Here is a 15,785-nt window from a genome sequence, read left to right as displayed (position 1 = left end):
GAAGCAGGGCCTCTAAGGGCAGGACTGAGAGCAGCCATAACTGCTTGCTCCGCCCTGTTGATCCCCTGTGACCCCGGCCTGCCTAAGCCATGCTCAGAGGCTTTTGCATATAAAAGGCCTGGCCCTTTGCAATCTGATAATTACCTAACAAACTGCAGTTGGTCCAAGGCCCCAGGGCAACTTGCATTGCGTCACAGCTGGCTCCTGCTGGGTAGCCTCAGGCAAAGGCTAGATTACCACCTCCTTAGAGATCCAGGAGCCAGTGTGCTGAGTGGGACCATCCAGATTGCAGCTCCTCGGATCCATAAAGGACACACTCAGGGGGCAGACTCAGTGAGCACCAAAGCCCCATTGAAGCAAGTCTTGCCCCGGAGGGGTGTCTCCAGCACAGAAGTTCTCCCACTGCAGACACAGCTGATTCTCACAGCCAATTGGCCTAGAGGTCAATCCCTCCCAGTGTTACCTACAACAATTAAGGCTTAACTACAACAAGACTGTGCACAAAGCCCACAAAGGGGTGAGCCAAGAGTGTCTACCTCAGGTAATTGGGGAGGATGAGCCACTGGGCCCTATAGGACACCTAGCACAGAAAGCCACTCTTTTGATACAGCAAAGCATAAAAAAATGCGGAGACAAAGAAACAGGACACAAATGAAAGAAATGGAGGAAAGCAAACTACTGGACATAGAGTTCAAAACCACACTTTTAAGGTTTTTCAAGAATTTTCTAGAAACCACCGATAAACTTAATGAAACCCTCAAGAAATCTAATGAGACCCTCGAGGTTGTGATAAAGGACCAACTAGAAATTAAGCATACACTGACTAAAATAAAGAATATTATACAGACTCCCAACAGCAGACTAGAGGATCGCAAGAATCAAGTCAAAGATGTGAAATATGAAGAAGCAAAAAACACCGACCGGAAAAGCAAAATGAAAAAAGAATCCAAAAATATCAAGATAGTGTAAGGAGCCTCTGGGACAGATTCAAGTGTACCAACATCCGAATTATAGGGGTGCCAGAAGAAGAGAGAGAGCAAGATATTGAAAACCTATTTGAAGAAATAATGACAGAACACTTCCCCTACCTGGTGAAAGAAATAGACTTACAGGTCCAGGAATCGCAGAGAACCCCAAACAAAAGGAATCCAAAGAGGACCACACCAAGACACATCATAATTAAAATGCCAAGAGCAAAAGACAAAGAGAGAATCTTAAAAGCAGCAAGAGAAAGAAACTCAGTTACCTACCAGGGAATACCCATACGACTGTCAGCTGATTTCTCAACAGAAACTTTGCAGGCCAGAAGGGAATGGCAAGAAATATTCAAAGTGATGAATACCAAGAACCTACAATCAAGATTACTTTATCCAGCAAAGCTATCATTCAGAATTGAAGGTTAGATAAAGAGCTTCACAGATAAGGAAAAGGTAAAGGAGTTCATCACCACTAAACCAGTATTATATGAAATGCTGAAAGGTATCCTTTAAGAAGAGGAAGAAGAAGAAAAAGGTAAAGATACAAACTATGAACAACAAATACACATCTATCAATAAATAAATCTAAAAATCAAGTGAATAAATAATCTGATGAATAGAATAAACTGGTGATTATAATAGAATCAGGGGCATGGAAAGGGAGTGGACTGACTATTCTTGGGGGGGGGGAAGGGGTGTGGGGGATGCGGGAAAAGACTGAACAAAAATTGTGCACCTATGAATGAGGACAGTGGGGGGGGATGAAGGCGGAGGGGGGGGTGTGGGAAATGGGTGGAGGGGAGCTATGGGGGGAAAAAGAGGAACAACTGTAATAATCTGAAAAATAAAGATTTAATTAAAAAAAAATTTAAGATGAGTGAAATCGTATCAAGCATCTTCTGACCGTAATGGTGTAAAACTAGAAATCAATCACAAGAAAAAAAATGAAAAACAGACAAAGACATGGAGGCTAAATAACAGGTTACTAAACAATGAGAACAAGGAAAAAATCAAAAGATACCTTGAAATAAATGAAAATGAGAACACAACAACCCAAAATCTATGGGACACAGTGAAAGCAGTCCTAAAACAGAAATTCATAGCATTACAGGCCTACCTCAGGAAATAAGAAAAAACTCAAATAAATAATCTAACTTTAAATTTAAAGGAACTAGAAAAATAACAACAAAGCCCAAAGTATGTAGAAGGAAGGAATAAAGATCAGAGCAGAAGTAAATAAAATAATCTAAAAAAGTACAAAAGAGCAATGAAACCAAGAGCTGGGTGTGTTTTTTGTGGGGTTTTTTAAAGACAAACAAGACTGACAAACCTTTAACCAGAATAAATCAAGAATAAGAGAGAACACAGATAAATAAAATAGGAAGAAAAGAGAAGTAATGACTGACACCAAAGAAATACAATTGGACAATCTAGAAGAAATGGATAAATTTCTAGAAACACACAGTCTTCCAAAACTGAATCAGGAAGAATCACAAAATCTAAATAAACAGATTACAACTAATGAAATAGAAGCAGTAATAAAAAAAAAAATTCCTGACAAATGAAAGTCCTAGACTGGATGACTTCACAGGTGAATTTTACCAAACACTCAAAGAAGAACTAACACCTATCCTTTTCAAACTATTCCAAAAAGTTCAAGAGGAGGGAAGACGTCTTCCAAGCGCATCTTACAAAGCCAATATTTTCAAAAACTAGGTATAGACACTACAAAGAAAAAAAATTATAGGCCAATATCCCTAATGAACATAGATGCTAAAATCTTTAACAAAATATTAGCAGACCAGGTTCAGCAATACATTAAAAAGTTCATGCACCATGATCAAATGGGATTTATTCCGGAGATGCAAAGTTGGTACAATATCCACACATCAATAAATGTGATATATATACCACATAAACAAATTGAAGGACAAAAAATCATATGATCATATCAATAGATGCAGAGAGAGCATTTGATAAAAGCCAGCACCCATTTATGATAAAAACTCTCAGCAAAATGGGAACAGAGGAAGCATATCTCAACATAATAAAAGCCATATATGACAAACCCACAGCAATATTATACTCAATGGGCAAAAACTATAAGCATTTTCCTTAAGATTGGGAACAAGGCAGGTATGCCTATTTTCATCACTCTTATTCAATAGTTAGTACTGGAAGTCCTAGCCACCGCAATCAGACAAGAAGAAATAACAAGCATGCAAATTGGAAAGGAAGAAGTAAAATTGTTAGTATTTGCAGGTGACATGATATTATATAGAGAGAACCTAAAGATTCCACCAAAAACTACTGGAACTGATAAATGAATTCAGTCAAGTAGAGGATATAAAATAAATCTATAGAAATCAGGTGCATTTTTATACACAAATGAACTACCAGAAAGGGAAACTAAGAAAACAATCCCATTTACAACTGCATAAAAAGTTTTAAAAATACCTAGGGATAAATTTTACCAAGGATGTAAAAGACATGTATTCGGAAAATTATCAGACATTAAAGAAAGAAATTGAAGCTATATATATATATATATATATATGCATATACCACGTCCATGGATAGCAAGAATTAACATCATTAAAATGTCCATACTAACCAAAAGCAATCTATAGATTCAAAGCAATTCCTATCAAGATACCAGTGGCATATTTTATAGAACTAGAAAAATATTCCAAAAGTTTACATGGAATCACAAAAGACCCCAAATAGCCACAGCAATCTTGAGAAAGAACAAAGTTGGAGGAATCATGCTACCTGATATCAAACTATACTACAAGGCCATAGTAATCAAAACAGTATGGTATGGGTGGATGGGAGGTGATCAACCAAAGAACTTACATGCATATATTCATAACCCATGGACACAGACAATAGCTGACTGGGGCAAGAGGGCGGGCTGGAGGTGGGGGGGGGGGGGGGAAGGAGGGGCATATGTAATACTTAGAACAATACAGATTAAAAACCAAACAGTATGGGAAAAAAAAGTATGGTACTGGCATAAAAACAGACATATAGATCAATGGAACAGAATAGAGAGCCCAGAAATAAACCCAAACCTTTATGGTTAATTAATATTTGACACAGGAGGCAAGAACATACAATGGGGTAAAGGTAGTCTATTCAGTAAACAGTGTTGGGAAAATTGGACAGATAATGTGCAAAAAAAAAAAAAAAAAGAAAGAAAGAAAGAAACGATATCACCTTTTTACACCATACACAAGAATAAACTAAAAATGAATTAGAGACTTAAATGTTAGACTCAAAACCATAAAAATCCTAGAAGGAAATATGGGTGGTAAAATCTCAGATGTTTCATGTAGCAATATCTTTCTTGATATATTGCCTTGGGTAAGGGAAACAAACAAAAAACACAAATGGGATTACATAAAACTTAAAAAGTTTTTGCACAGCAAAGGAAAACATCAACAAAACAAAAAGACAACCCATTGAATGGGAGAACATATTCGCCAATGATAAATTTGGTAAGGGGTTAATATCTAAAATTTATAAATAACTTAAAAAAAAACTCAACACCAAAAAAAAAAAAACTAATCCAATATAAAATGGGCAAAGAACCTAAACACACACTTCTCCAAAGAGGACATACAGATGGTGAATAGACATATGAAAAGATGCTCAACATCACTAATCATCAGAGAAATGCATATTAAAACCATAATGAGATATCACCTAACACCTGTTAGAATGGCTATCATCAATAAATCAACAAACAAGTGCTGGCTAGGATGTGAAGAAAAGGGAACCCTCGTGCACTGCTGATAGAAATGCAGACTGGTGCAGCTACTGTGAAAGCAGTATGGAGGTAACTCAAATAATTAAAAATGGGACTGCCTTATGACCCACCAATTCCACTTCTGGGACTATATTCCAAGAAACCCAAATCACTAATTATAAAGACTATATGCATCTCTATGTTCACCACAGTGTTGTTTTACAATAGCCAAGATTTGGAAGCAGCCCAAGTGCCCATTAGCAGATGAGTGAATAAAAAAGCTGTGATACACAATGGAATACTACTCAGCCATAAAAAAAGAAGAAAATCTTATCTTTTACAACAGTATGGATGGAACTGGAGAATATTATGCTAAGTGAAATAAGCTAGTCAGAGAAAGACAAGTACCATATGATTTCACTTACATATATGCAGAATCTAATGAATAAAATAAACTAATAAATAAAATAGAAATAGGCTCAGATACAGAGAATAGACTGACGACTGTCAGAGAAGAGATGGTTTGCGGGGCTGGGTGGACAAGTTGAAGGGATTTTTTTTTTTTTTAATTTGTTAATACCCAAGGATATTTTTCCATTGATTTTTAGAGAGTGAAAGGGAGGGGGAGCAACACAGAGAGAAACATCAATGTCAGAGAAACATATCAACAGATTGCCTCCAGAACAAACCCCAACCGGGGCCGGGATCGAGCCTGCAACTGAGGTACGTGCCCTTGACTGGAATCAAATCCAAGACCCTTCATTCCGCAGGCCAATGCTCTACCCACTGAACCAAATGGTCCAGGACAAGTTGAAGGGATTAAGCAAACAACAACCTTGAGACACAGACAACAGTATGGTAAGAGGGTAAAATTTATAAAGAACTTAAAAAAACTCAACACCAAAAAGAAAAAAAAACTAATCCAATATAAAATGGGCAAAGAACCTAAATAAACACTTGACTTGAGGTGATGAATACACAATACAATATACGATGATGTATTATAGAACTGTATACCTGAAGCCTATATAATTTTATTAACCAATGTCACCCCAATAAATTCAATTAAAAAAGTAATACCTAAAAAAATAAATAAATAAAATAGGTTAAAAAAAAGAAAGAAAGAAAGAGATCATACCTCCCAGGAAGGATTAAAAAGGTCATTGCAAAGTTCTTCACAAAAGCTTTCCAAAGGCCATTCATTTGTCTAAATAAAAACACACACAATATTACTACTAATTCAAAAGGTCTATTTTATGCTAATAATTTAAGTAATTTAATAAAGTGTATTTATGTAGCGGTATAATAATAATAGTCAGGTCTTAACATGTTTAAATAATTAAAATTGCTATTAATGAAGTAAAGGAATAAGATTTTTAATATAATTTATTTCATTTGACAGATTATTAAATACTATCTACTGACACATTAGTATGAAAAAATTATAAATAATTTCAAAGGACACTTTAGGGCATTTCAATAGTACCTCTTCAATTAAGGAAGAACTGTCTGGAACATTATCAATCAAGACTTTGGAATCATTTGCAGACTGATTAATAACAACATTTGATATTTTTCGTTTCTTTTCTTCTGGTTCTCCGTCAGTGCTATCATTGCTAAAAAAAAATAAAATCACTGTTTGAAACGTGAATAAGGATAATGTGAACCACAATAAATGTAAGAAAACCCATCATTTGAACAAATATTTTGTCATATTCTTATGATTTATTTATAATTTCATATATCAAATAACAAAAATTAACCACTTAACCACTGAGTCGGTATGGCTCAGTGGTTGAGCATCGACCTATGAATTAGAACAGCCGTGGGCAAACTACGGCCCGTGGGCCGAATCCAGCCCGTTTGAAATGAATAAAACTAAAAAAAAAAAAAGACCGTACCCTTTTATGTAATGATGTTTACTTTGAATTTATATTAGTTCACACAAACACTCCATCCATGCTTTTGTTCCGGCCCTCCGGTCCAGTTTAAGAACCCATTGTGGCCCTCGAGTCAAGAAGTTTGCCCACCCCTGAATTAGAAGGTCACAGTTCGATTCCCAGTCAGGGCACATGCCCGGGTTGCGGGTTCGATCCCCGATGGGGGGCAAGCAGAAGGCAGCCGATCAGTGATTCTCTGTCATCATTGAAGTTTCTAATTCTCTCTCCCTCTCCCTTCCTCTCTGAAATAAATAAAAAAAATTTTTTAATTAACTACTTAAAATTTTTGAGCAAAAATATATCCTTATTGATGAATATAAAATAGCCAATTAATTTTTACTTTCAAATTTAACAAGTCTTTGTTTTTTGCCTTTCTAGAACCAGCTTCTCTCAAACTCCCTTGGTCTAACAACCTAAATCTGGCCAAGCATAACTTTTTTAGGCTTCTGTACTCAGGAAAAAATATATTGAGTGACACACTATAATTTTATTAGTTCTTGAAAAACATAGAGATAAGACAACTGATCAATAAAAATGTTTCCAAAAAATATGAGGAATGTTATTTTATGACTAAAGGACCAAAAATATTGAGGCTGGCTTCATAACAAAATATTACAAAGGAGAAGACAAGTAAAACTATTCTGAATTAACGGAAAGGAACAAATTAGCACCGTCAAGGTATATACAGCATCATTTTCTGTAAATACTGCCCCCATCTTAATGGTGTAATTTCTTTGGCCAACTATATTTTCTATAAGGTGATGAATGAAATCTGAGCCTTTCTAATCTCACTCCTTATTGTTTTTACTCTAATTCTCTCCAATCTAGCCACATTGGTCACCTTACAGTCCTTGAATTAGTTGGGCACATTTCTACTTCCAGGCATTTGCCCTTGCTATTCCCTCTATGTGGAAAGAAGTAAGGATTCTTTCAGATCCCGAAAAGTCAACTCTGTGAATCCCTCCTTGATCGGTCTATTTAAATTTTAAACTCTCTACCCCAAAACGTTTCACTTTTTTCCTTCTTAATTCTTATTAACATGTGATTTATTTATTTCACATCTTTCCCTCTAGCACAGGGTGGGGAACCTTTTTTTTTTTTTTTTGGCCAAGGGCCATTCAGATAGTTATGACATAATTCACTTAATATAAATTTATGTTGCTATGAAAAAAGTTCCTAGATTTATTGAATTTCGAGTCCCACCTGTGGTTGCCATGGCAAGGCCAGAACCCTGCTCTAGAATGTAAGCTCCAAAAAACAGAAATCTTTTATCTATTTTATTCACTACTGTATGTTGAGTGCCTAGTACAGTATCTGGCACATAGAAGATATTCAGTAAGTATTCATGGAATGAATGAAACACAAATCTGAAAAATAAGATCTAATATTTCCAATATTCAAATATTTGGCTAAAAGTGCTTATATAAATAAAAGCCAGTTGAAACAATTGCTAGTTACCATACAATCCTAATGAAGTTAACTTAAAAAATCTTGTTAACTACAAGCAATAAAGACTCTATACTTAAAAAATAAAATAATCCCATATAAAAATTTATACCAACTAGATGTTTATTATTTGTCCTTTACTGTGCCTAGCTTTTAACCCTTTGAGTGCCAACCAATATCCTAGGAACTATGCTAAAATTGCCAAGGCAGTTTGAGTTAAGGTTTTTAAATTTTTTTTCCCACATAAAGAGTGAACTACTAGCATCTAATAGTGACACTGCTATTGCGCTCCCGGCACTTTTGGCGAAAGACAGGAGGTGCGCGATCGCGCTCCCGGCACTCTAGGGGTTAAATAAACACTGTAAACACTTATTTTTTAGCTTTATATAGATGGGGAAAATGTCAAAAGGTTGCCATCTGCAACAAACATTTTTATAGGCTCTTGTGTTTAATTCATCATTTACTCAAGCACTTCTTGAATACCACTAAAAATTCTGATATAATAGAGCTGAATGGGGCCCAAGATCCTGCATTTTAACAAGTCCCTCAAGTGCTTCTGAAGGGGGTTGTTTTAAACCACCCTTTGAGAAATGCTGCTCCAACCCATGCACAGATACCACTTTTATTGACTCATTAAGAACATGAGAGAAAAAAGAAAAAACAAAAACGTGAGGATCATGAGTTCAACCATAGAGTTCTTTCCTACAACAAGTTAGGTAGACAAGACATAATTATTACCTGTTATTTGGTTTAGCCTCCAGCCTAAGAAACAGGCAATGTAATACTATAATAGTTCTCATTTTACTAATGCACTCTTCTTAACTTGTAGCCCTTACACCCGTGGTCGGCAAACAGTGGCTCGCGAGCCACATGCGGCTCTTTGGGCCCTTGAGTGTGGCTCTTCCTAAGCCTTAGGAGTACCCTAATTAAGTTAATAACAATGTACCTACCTATATAGTTTAAGTTTAAAAAATTTGGCTCTCAAAAGAAATTTCAATCGTTGTACTGTTGATATTTGGCTCTGTTGACTAATGAGTTTGCCGACCACTGCCTTACATCATCATCTTTCTGACTTCACTCTTTACTACTCTCATTTCCATCCACTCATCCTGGCTATATGGCCCTTCTTTCTATTTCCTGGATACTCCATGATTAAGGCATTTATACTGTTGCATCTGCCTGAAATGTGCTCCTCTTGGAAGACCTTCAGCCCTCGTTCAGAGTTCATAATTAGTAAGGAAAACATCTGCATGCAGATTTTTCTGGGAAGTTGTCCTAGTCCAGCCGTGGGCAAACTACGGCCCGCGGGCCGGATCCGGCCCTTTTGAAATGAATAAAACTAAAAAAAAAAAAGACCGTACCCTTTGATGTAATGATGTTTACTTTGAATTTATATTAGTTCACACAAACACTCCATCCATGCTTTTGTTCCGGCCCTCCGGTCCAGTTTAAGAACCCATTGTGGCCCTCGAATCAAAAAGTTTGCCCAGCCCTGTCCTAGTCCCTATAATAGTAAATACTCTGACAGTTGAGCAAGATAATTCAAACGGTACTCCACAGCTAGAGACAATGTCAGCAAAATGTTTTAGAGATCAAGCAGACACAGATTTAAGCTATATAGCAGTACTATTTTAAATGAGTAGCAGAAAAAGATTTCTACCTCTTCTCATTGGTTTCCACTGCATCCCTGGATCTCTGTTTTGCAAATAACTTGGCCATTCTTTTAGCTTTATTCTTTTGTCTATTGCTCATTCCTGCTCGAAATTCTGAGTCAATAAGTTCAGCTGCCTGGAGAGTCTAAAAGAATAAAAGAACAGAGTTTGAACTAAAGAAGTCAAAATAAATATCCATAGTCTCAGCCTCAAAAGAGGAGTATGTCTATAAATTTCACTATATACAAATTGACCACATTTTTTTTTTGAGAGCTTCATGCTATTCCACTGTATGGCTGTACAATAATTTCACTCTCTTCTTCCTTTTTCCCTGTTCTTCCAAATCCTAACAGATGCTCATGTTTCTTAATTTTTCTTATGTCATGGATGTGACACAAATGTATGATCCTAACCCACAAAAAAGACATAAGATTTCAAAATAACCATAATACAAATCAAAAATTTTAAGAATAAAGAATGTCAATGCAAGAAACTGATAATTATCATCTGCTGAAAAATATTTTAAAAATTATAGCCAGAAGTGATTGGTCCAGCATCCTACAGTCAACTTACCCCAATAAGCACTCTTCTTCTAAAGCACTCACTGCCTACTGTTTTTTGAATCTCTTCTCCATTCATGGGAGACATTATAAAGACTGTGAAGTTAGAAATGCTTTCAGCCCAAGCCTAAAGATCCTTTCTGCCACTTAAGATTCAAATGAAATTTACCATTCTACAACCAATTAAGGCCACTGGTATGGATCCCATGCTACAGTCTTGATCCAGGGACCATTGGTGCACATATAAGGCAATGGAGCAGTAATGAGCTAATGCAGCAGTAACTCCTCCCAAACGTCCATTACAACCAAATTTGGATCTTTCAAACCATAAACTGGCTGTTACCCATCCCATGTCCAACTATTCTGTATACTGACCATTTTCTCTAATATACCTGCCCATTCATTTTCTTACGCCATGCCCAATTACCACACTGTGATCACAGTACTATATTTTTGTTCTCCTTTAATTCTATTTTTTTTTATTTACCCCTTTTTCTACTTCACTTCTTTCCACTCTTTATTGGTTGTCACTATATTTTCTGCCTCTTTATACTCTTTTCCTTTTCCCTTACAGTATGTGCAATATTGTTCTTTGTCTGCAAAGGTAATTCATCAACACACACCCCCTAACCCTAAAAATATAAACTTGACAAATTCTAATGGATAAGAGAACAATTATTATAAAGGCAAATAGACCATTCTCAAGTAAAGGGCAAGGCCAAGGGAATGAGAAGATGGTTTTATGATTGCAAAGCAGGAAATCCTAACAGGGCTCACAGAACCATGAAAGAATATTGCAAGGGCAAGAAGAAAGGGTATTGAACCCCTGAAAGGTAGTATTTCACTTGTATGTTAATGTTCCTGAGGAGAAAGCCACAGCTTATAATGAGTCTGGGGTATTAAAAAAAAGAAGTGCACAGGCACCTATTGGAAATTGGAAGAACAGAGAGAAAAGGGGCAATACAGAACAGAAGTATGGTAAAGCCACTAACAAAATAGCCTGAGGCTATTACAAAAGAATGTGATCAATCTGTATATATTGATATTTCAGTTACATGAAGTCAGTAAACGTAAACATGGCTTAAAAGGGCACACATACTTGTCTACACAGAGAATATTTCAGAAGGATGCATAAATAACTACAACAGGATTGCCTATGCAGCATGGGGACATGGCTATCTATCAATTATTGGAAAGAAACTTCTTTTACTTCATATTGTATATCCTTTTTAAATGTTTAAATCCTTTTTATCATGTTTGTTACTTTCTCAAATTAAAAAATGAATCACAGCTCTAAAGATTTTAGATTCATATCTGACTATGATAGCCCTTACTATCCCACTCTCTCAAACATTTACTTTTTTTTCCCCTTTGCTAAAGAACAAAGGAAAGAGCAACTGGTGCAACTAGGAGTTCTCAACATAAGAGGCTTCAAAAGGTCCACTACAGCTCTTATCTAACAGTCCAGTCTCTACAAGGTAGGTTGAACTTCTATCTCTTTAAAATCTTTCACCAGAAACCCAATTTATAAAGACATTAGCAATGAACAGAATTAAGGACAGTATTTTTTAAAAATTGCAGTTGCATAGCAAAATGAAACAAGCCCTTTGTACTATTGTTTAAAATCAAACAAATAAAGGTTTTACCTACAGGTTGTTTGTTTACAAAGGTTGCTGAAGTTGGGGTATAATCTAAATCTTCATCATTAAAGAGTTCTTCAGTACTCATTCCAATGGCTTCTCCCATATTAAGGCCAAGTTTCTTCTGTAATAGTTTTCGTTGGCGTGCTATCCTCTCTTTAGGATCCACTTCACCTTTAAGCAGAAAAGAAATACATTTCCTCCAAATCAGCTAAGAAGTATTCTAATACACAAAGATAAGACTCTATTAAAATACCCCCTCCCCCCAAAAAAAGCCCAGCTGGTTTGGCTCAGTGGATAGATCATCAGCCTGTGGACTGAAGGGTCCCGGGTTCGATTCTGGTCAAGGGTACATGCCTGAGTTGCAGGCTTGGTCCCCAGTAGGGGGCATGCAGGGGGCAGCCAATCAATGATTCTCTCACCGTTGATGTTTCTATCTCTCTCCCTCTTCCTTCCTCTCTGAAATTAATAAATATATTTAAAATTTTTTAAAAATATAAGAGAAGCTCAAATAAAACTAACTTAAAAAAAATAAAATACAAAAAAATTTTTTAACTGTTAAAACACCCCTCCTGCCCTGGCTGCTTTGGCTCAGTGAATAGTGTTGGCCTGGGTTCTGAAGGGTCCTGGGTTCGATTCCAGCCAAGGGTACATGCATGGGTTGTGGGCTTGGTTCCCAAATCATTTTTATCATGTTTGTTACTTTCTCAAATTAAAAAATGAAGGGGGCATGCAGGAGGCATCTGATCAATGATTGTCATCATTGGTGTTTCAATCTTTCTCTCCCTCTTCCTTCCTTTCTAAATCAATAAAAATATATTTTAAAAAATTAAAATTAAAACACCCCTCCTGACAATAAGCAAGCCATAATCAGTCTTTAATAGTGGATAATTTAATGTCATAAACTCCATTACCTAACCATTAGAAAATATTTTTCATTGAGACTTCCCATTGCCCTATTGTCAATTATCGAGTATATATAAAATGAGATCTATTCTTGCCAAAACCGGTTTGGCTCAGTGGATAGAGCGTCGGCCTGCGGACTGAGAGGTCCCGGGTTCGATTCCGGTCAAGGGCATGTACCTTGGTTGCGGGCACATCCCCAGTGGGAGATGTGCAGGAGGCAGCTGATCGATGTTTCTCTCTCTCATCAATGTTTCTAACTCTCTGTCTCTCTCCCTTCCTCTCTGTAAAAAATCAATAAAATATATTAAAAAAAATAATAATAAAATAAAATGAGATCTATTCCTATGGAAAAATATAATCTTATTTTAGTATAACTATACCTTGTACATTCTCTGAAAGATCTAACCACGCTAAGAAACAAAACAAAAACCTAGGTTTTATTTGACAGAAAAGATCTCAACAAATACATGCTTATTCCAAGTGAGGCTTTTATGTATTCTGAGATGATATACCCCTAATAACAAAGATAAGGCATAAAAGTAGACAGATTTTAAATGTCCCAAGTAAAACTTGTACTACTTCACTGGAAAACAGATCAAAAGGTATTATTTTAAAAACTAGAGGCCTGATGCCTGTCCCAGCGCCCACCTGCACCCTCTCACAATCCAGGAGCCATCAGGTTATATCCAATAGACGGCTTAGGCCCGCTCCCCATGGGTCAGCAATCGGACATCGTTAGCGCTGCTGCAGAGGTGGGAGAGGCTCCCACCACCACCCCTGTGCTCACCAGCTGTGAGCCAGCTTCTGGCTGGGCGGCACTCCCCCTGTGGGAGCATACTGATCACCAGGGGATAGCTCCCATGTTGAGCATCTGCCCCTGGTGGTCAATGTGCGTCATAGCAACCAGTCATTCAGCAGTTTGGTCGATTTGCATATTACCCTTTTATTAGATAGGATATAATTTTGTGCTTAAAAATAGCTAAATTGCAAGATATGGCTCCCCAAAATTAGAAATTTTTTTAAAAACATTTTAAAAACTATAATGATTTGCTTTTAATAAGTTCTTATTGGACTAACTCTCCACAGATTATAAGCTCTAGACAAAATATGAAAAAAACAAATACCTGAAGACAATGACTGGAAAGTGTACAAAAGTAGGCATATACCTTTAGAGAATTGTCAATACCTGGAAGAAGGGCATGGCACTGGGTGAGTCTCCCAATTTTGCAGTTTTTAACCTGAGGGTAAACCCAGTCCATGGTGTATGGGCAGCTAAAAGCTGGATAAAAAACCCAGTCTCTCTGGCTTGAAGAATTAGAGAAGAGTCAGGGGTCAATACAGCTACTGGAAGATAGAGAAAACGCAGAAATTTGAAAGCCAGAGAGAAACAGCAAATTCTGTATAAACTCAGCCAAATCTCTGGGTGAATTCTGAACTTTGCACACACAGGGCAGACTCCACACAGTCCAGTTAAAGCTAAAATTTGATCTGAAATTTTAGCTGTTGGAATCTGTAATTTGAGTTTCACCAAATTAAATGCATGCTAAAACAAACAAGCAACAAAAGCCAAATCAACCAAAACACTCTGGAAGAATATAACAGATTCCAGCATGTGTGAGGGATACAACCTAAAATTAACTGACATACAAAGAATCAAGAACATGTAACCCATTCTCCAAAGAAAAGACAAACTCTGAGATAACCCAGATGTTGAAATTAGAGGGCAAGATTTTTTATTGATTTTAGAGAGAGAAATGTGGGGAGAGATAGAGAGAGGGAGGGAGAAAAGGAGAGAAAGAAAGGGAGGGAGGGAGAGGAAAGCATCAATGTGAGAAAGAAACTTTGACCAGTTGCCTCCTATACGTGTCCCAACCAGAGATCCAACCTGCAACCTGAGTATGTGCCCTGCCTGAACTCAAATCAAACCCTCCACCTTTCAGTGTATGGGACGACACTCACTAACTGAGCCACATCAACCAGGGCAATGACAATATTTTAAAGCTGCGAGTTTAACAATGCTCAATGTAAAGGAAGATACTATCACAATAATGAAAATATAGGATACCTCAATAGAGAAACAGAAACTATAAAAAAAGATCACCTTCAAGTGCATCAAGGATCTGCCTGAAGACTTGGAATGAAAAATTATCTATATGGGTTCTGCAGAAAGTGAAAAATACGGTCAAGTTTTAGACTCTGTCTTAGTGGGCCCTGTTCATACAAGAAGGCATATGTTTGTATTTCAGGCTGATGCACCTAATCCAAGACTAATTCCAGATGCAGAAGCAATAGGTCTAACAGTTGCGCTAATTACAAGCACCGATTGAGGTCAGAATTTATTAGATTTGGCTATTATGTAAGTAATGAATATTATCGAGACAGAATTAAGGGAAAATCCACCAGTAAAACTAGACTTTTCTAAGCTTCAAAGGAACATTTTGGCATCGAATCCCAGAGTCACACGATTCCACATTAATTCAGAAGATAACACAGAAAAACTGGAAGATGCAGAAAACAGCAATCCAAATCTACAATCACTTCTTTCAATGGATGCATTACACCTTCAGCATCAAAGGGATGGTCCACGTCAGAAAACTCACTAAATGTCATGTTAGAATCCCACATGGACTGCCATGTGACCACCTGCCATCTCTTTAGTACAAATTAAGCTATAAAAACACCCAGAACTATTTCCCTAAAATTTCATAAGTCATAGACACTAAGATACAATATGAAAAATTTGTTTAAAAAACATCCTGTAGAATGTTTATAAGAAAGCCAGTATTTGAGCAAATCGTAGACTATAAATACAACTATTTTAAAGTAATTTTTTCTCTGTTATTTTACTTGTTCTGAAACTAATCTGATTAAAACATATATATACTTTTAAAAAAATAAAGAGAGGGGGGGAAA

The 15,785-nt window shown here is 36.6% G+C and overlaps 1 protein-coding gene and 1 pseudogene across 2 annotated transcripts in view; one reads left to right on the top strand and one right to left on the bottom strand.

Moving 5' to 3' along the window:
• The window catches only part of BTAF1 (B-TFIID TATA-box binding protein associated factor 1), a 110,533-nt gene that overhangs the window by 63,120 nt on the left and 31,628 nt on the right, over nucleotides 1–15,785 (bottom strand). The window contains exons 5-8 of the mRNA XM_081104322.1: nucleotides 11,977–12,140; nucleotides 9,775–9,911; nucleotides 6,215–6,344; nucleotides 5,867–5,935 (exon numbers count right to left, since the gene is read on the bottom strand). Of these exons, the coding sequence (XP_080960448.1) occupies nucleotides 5,867–5,935; nucleotides 6,215–6,344; nucleotides 9,775–9,911; nucleotides 11,977–12,140 (500 nt within the window). The remainder of the gene's footprint in view (nucleotides 1–5,866; nucleotides 5,936–6,214; nucleotides 6,345–9,774; nucleotides 9,912–11,976; nucleotides 12,141–15,785) is intronic.
• LOC308529144 (histone chaperone ASF1-like) lies at nucleotides 13,586–15,540 on the top strand (annotated as a pseudogene). The gene is made up of 2 exons: nucleotides 13,586–13,624; nucleotides 14,969–15,540. The product of its transcript is annotated as a histone chaperone ASF1-like (transcript).

This window comes from Myotis nattereri, assembly GCF_964212035.1.
Source record: "Myotis nattereri genome assembly, chromosome: 13".
NCBI lineage: Eukaryota > Metazoa > Chordata > Mammalia > Chiroptera > Vespertilionidae > Myotis > Myotis nattereri.
Note: the sequence above shows the minus strand (reverse complement) of the source record. Positions and strands in the feature narration are given on the sequence as shown.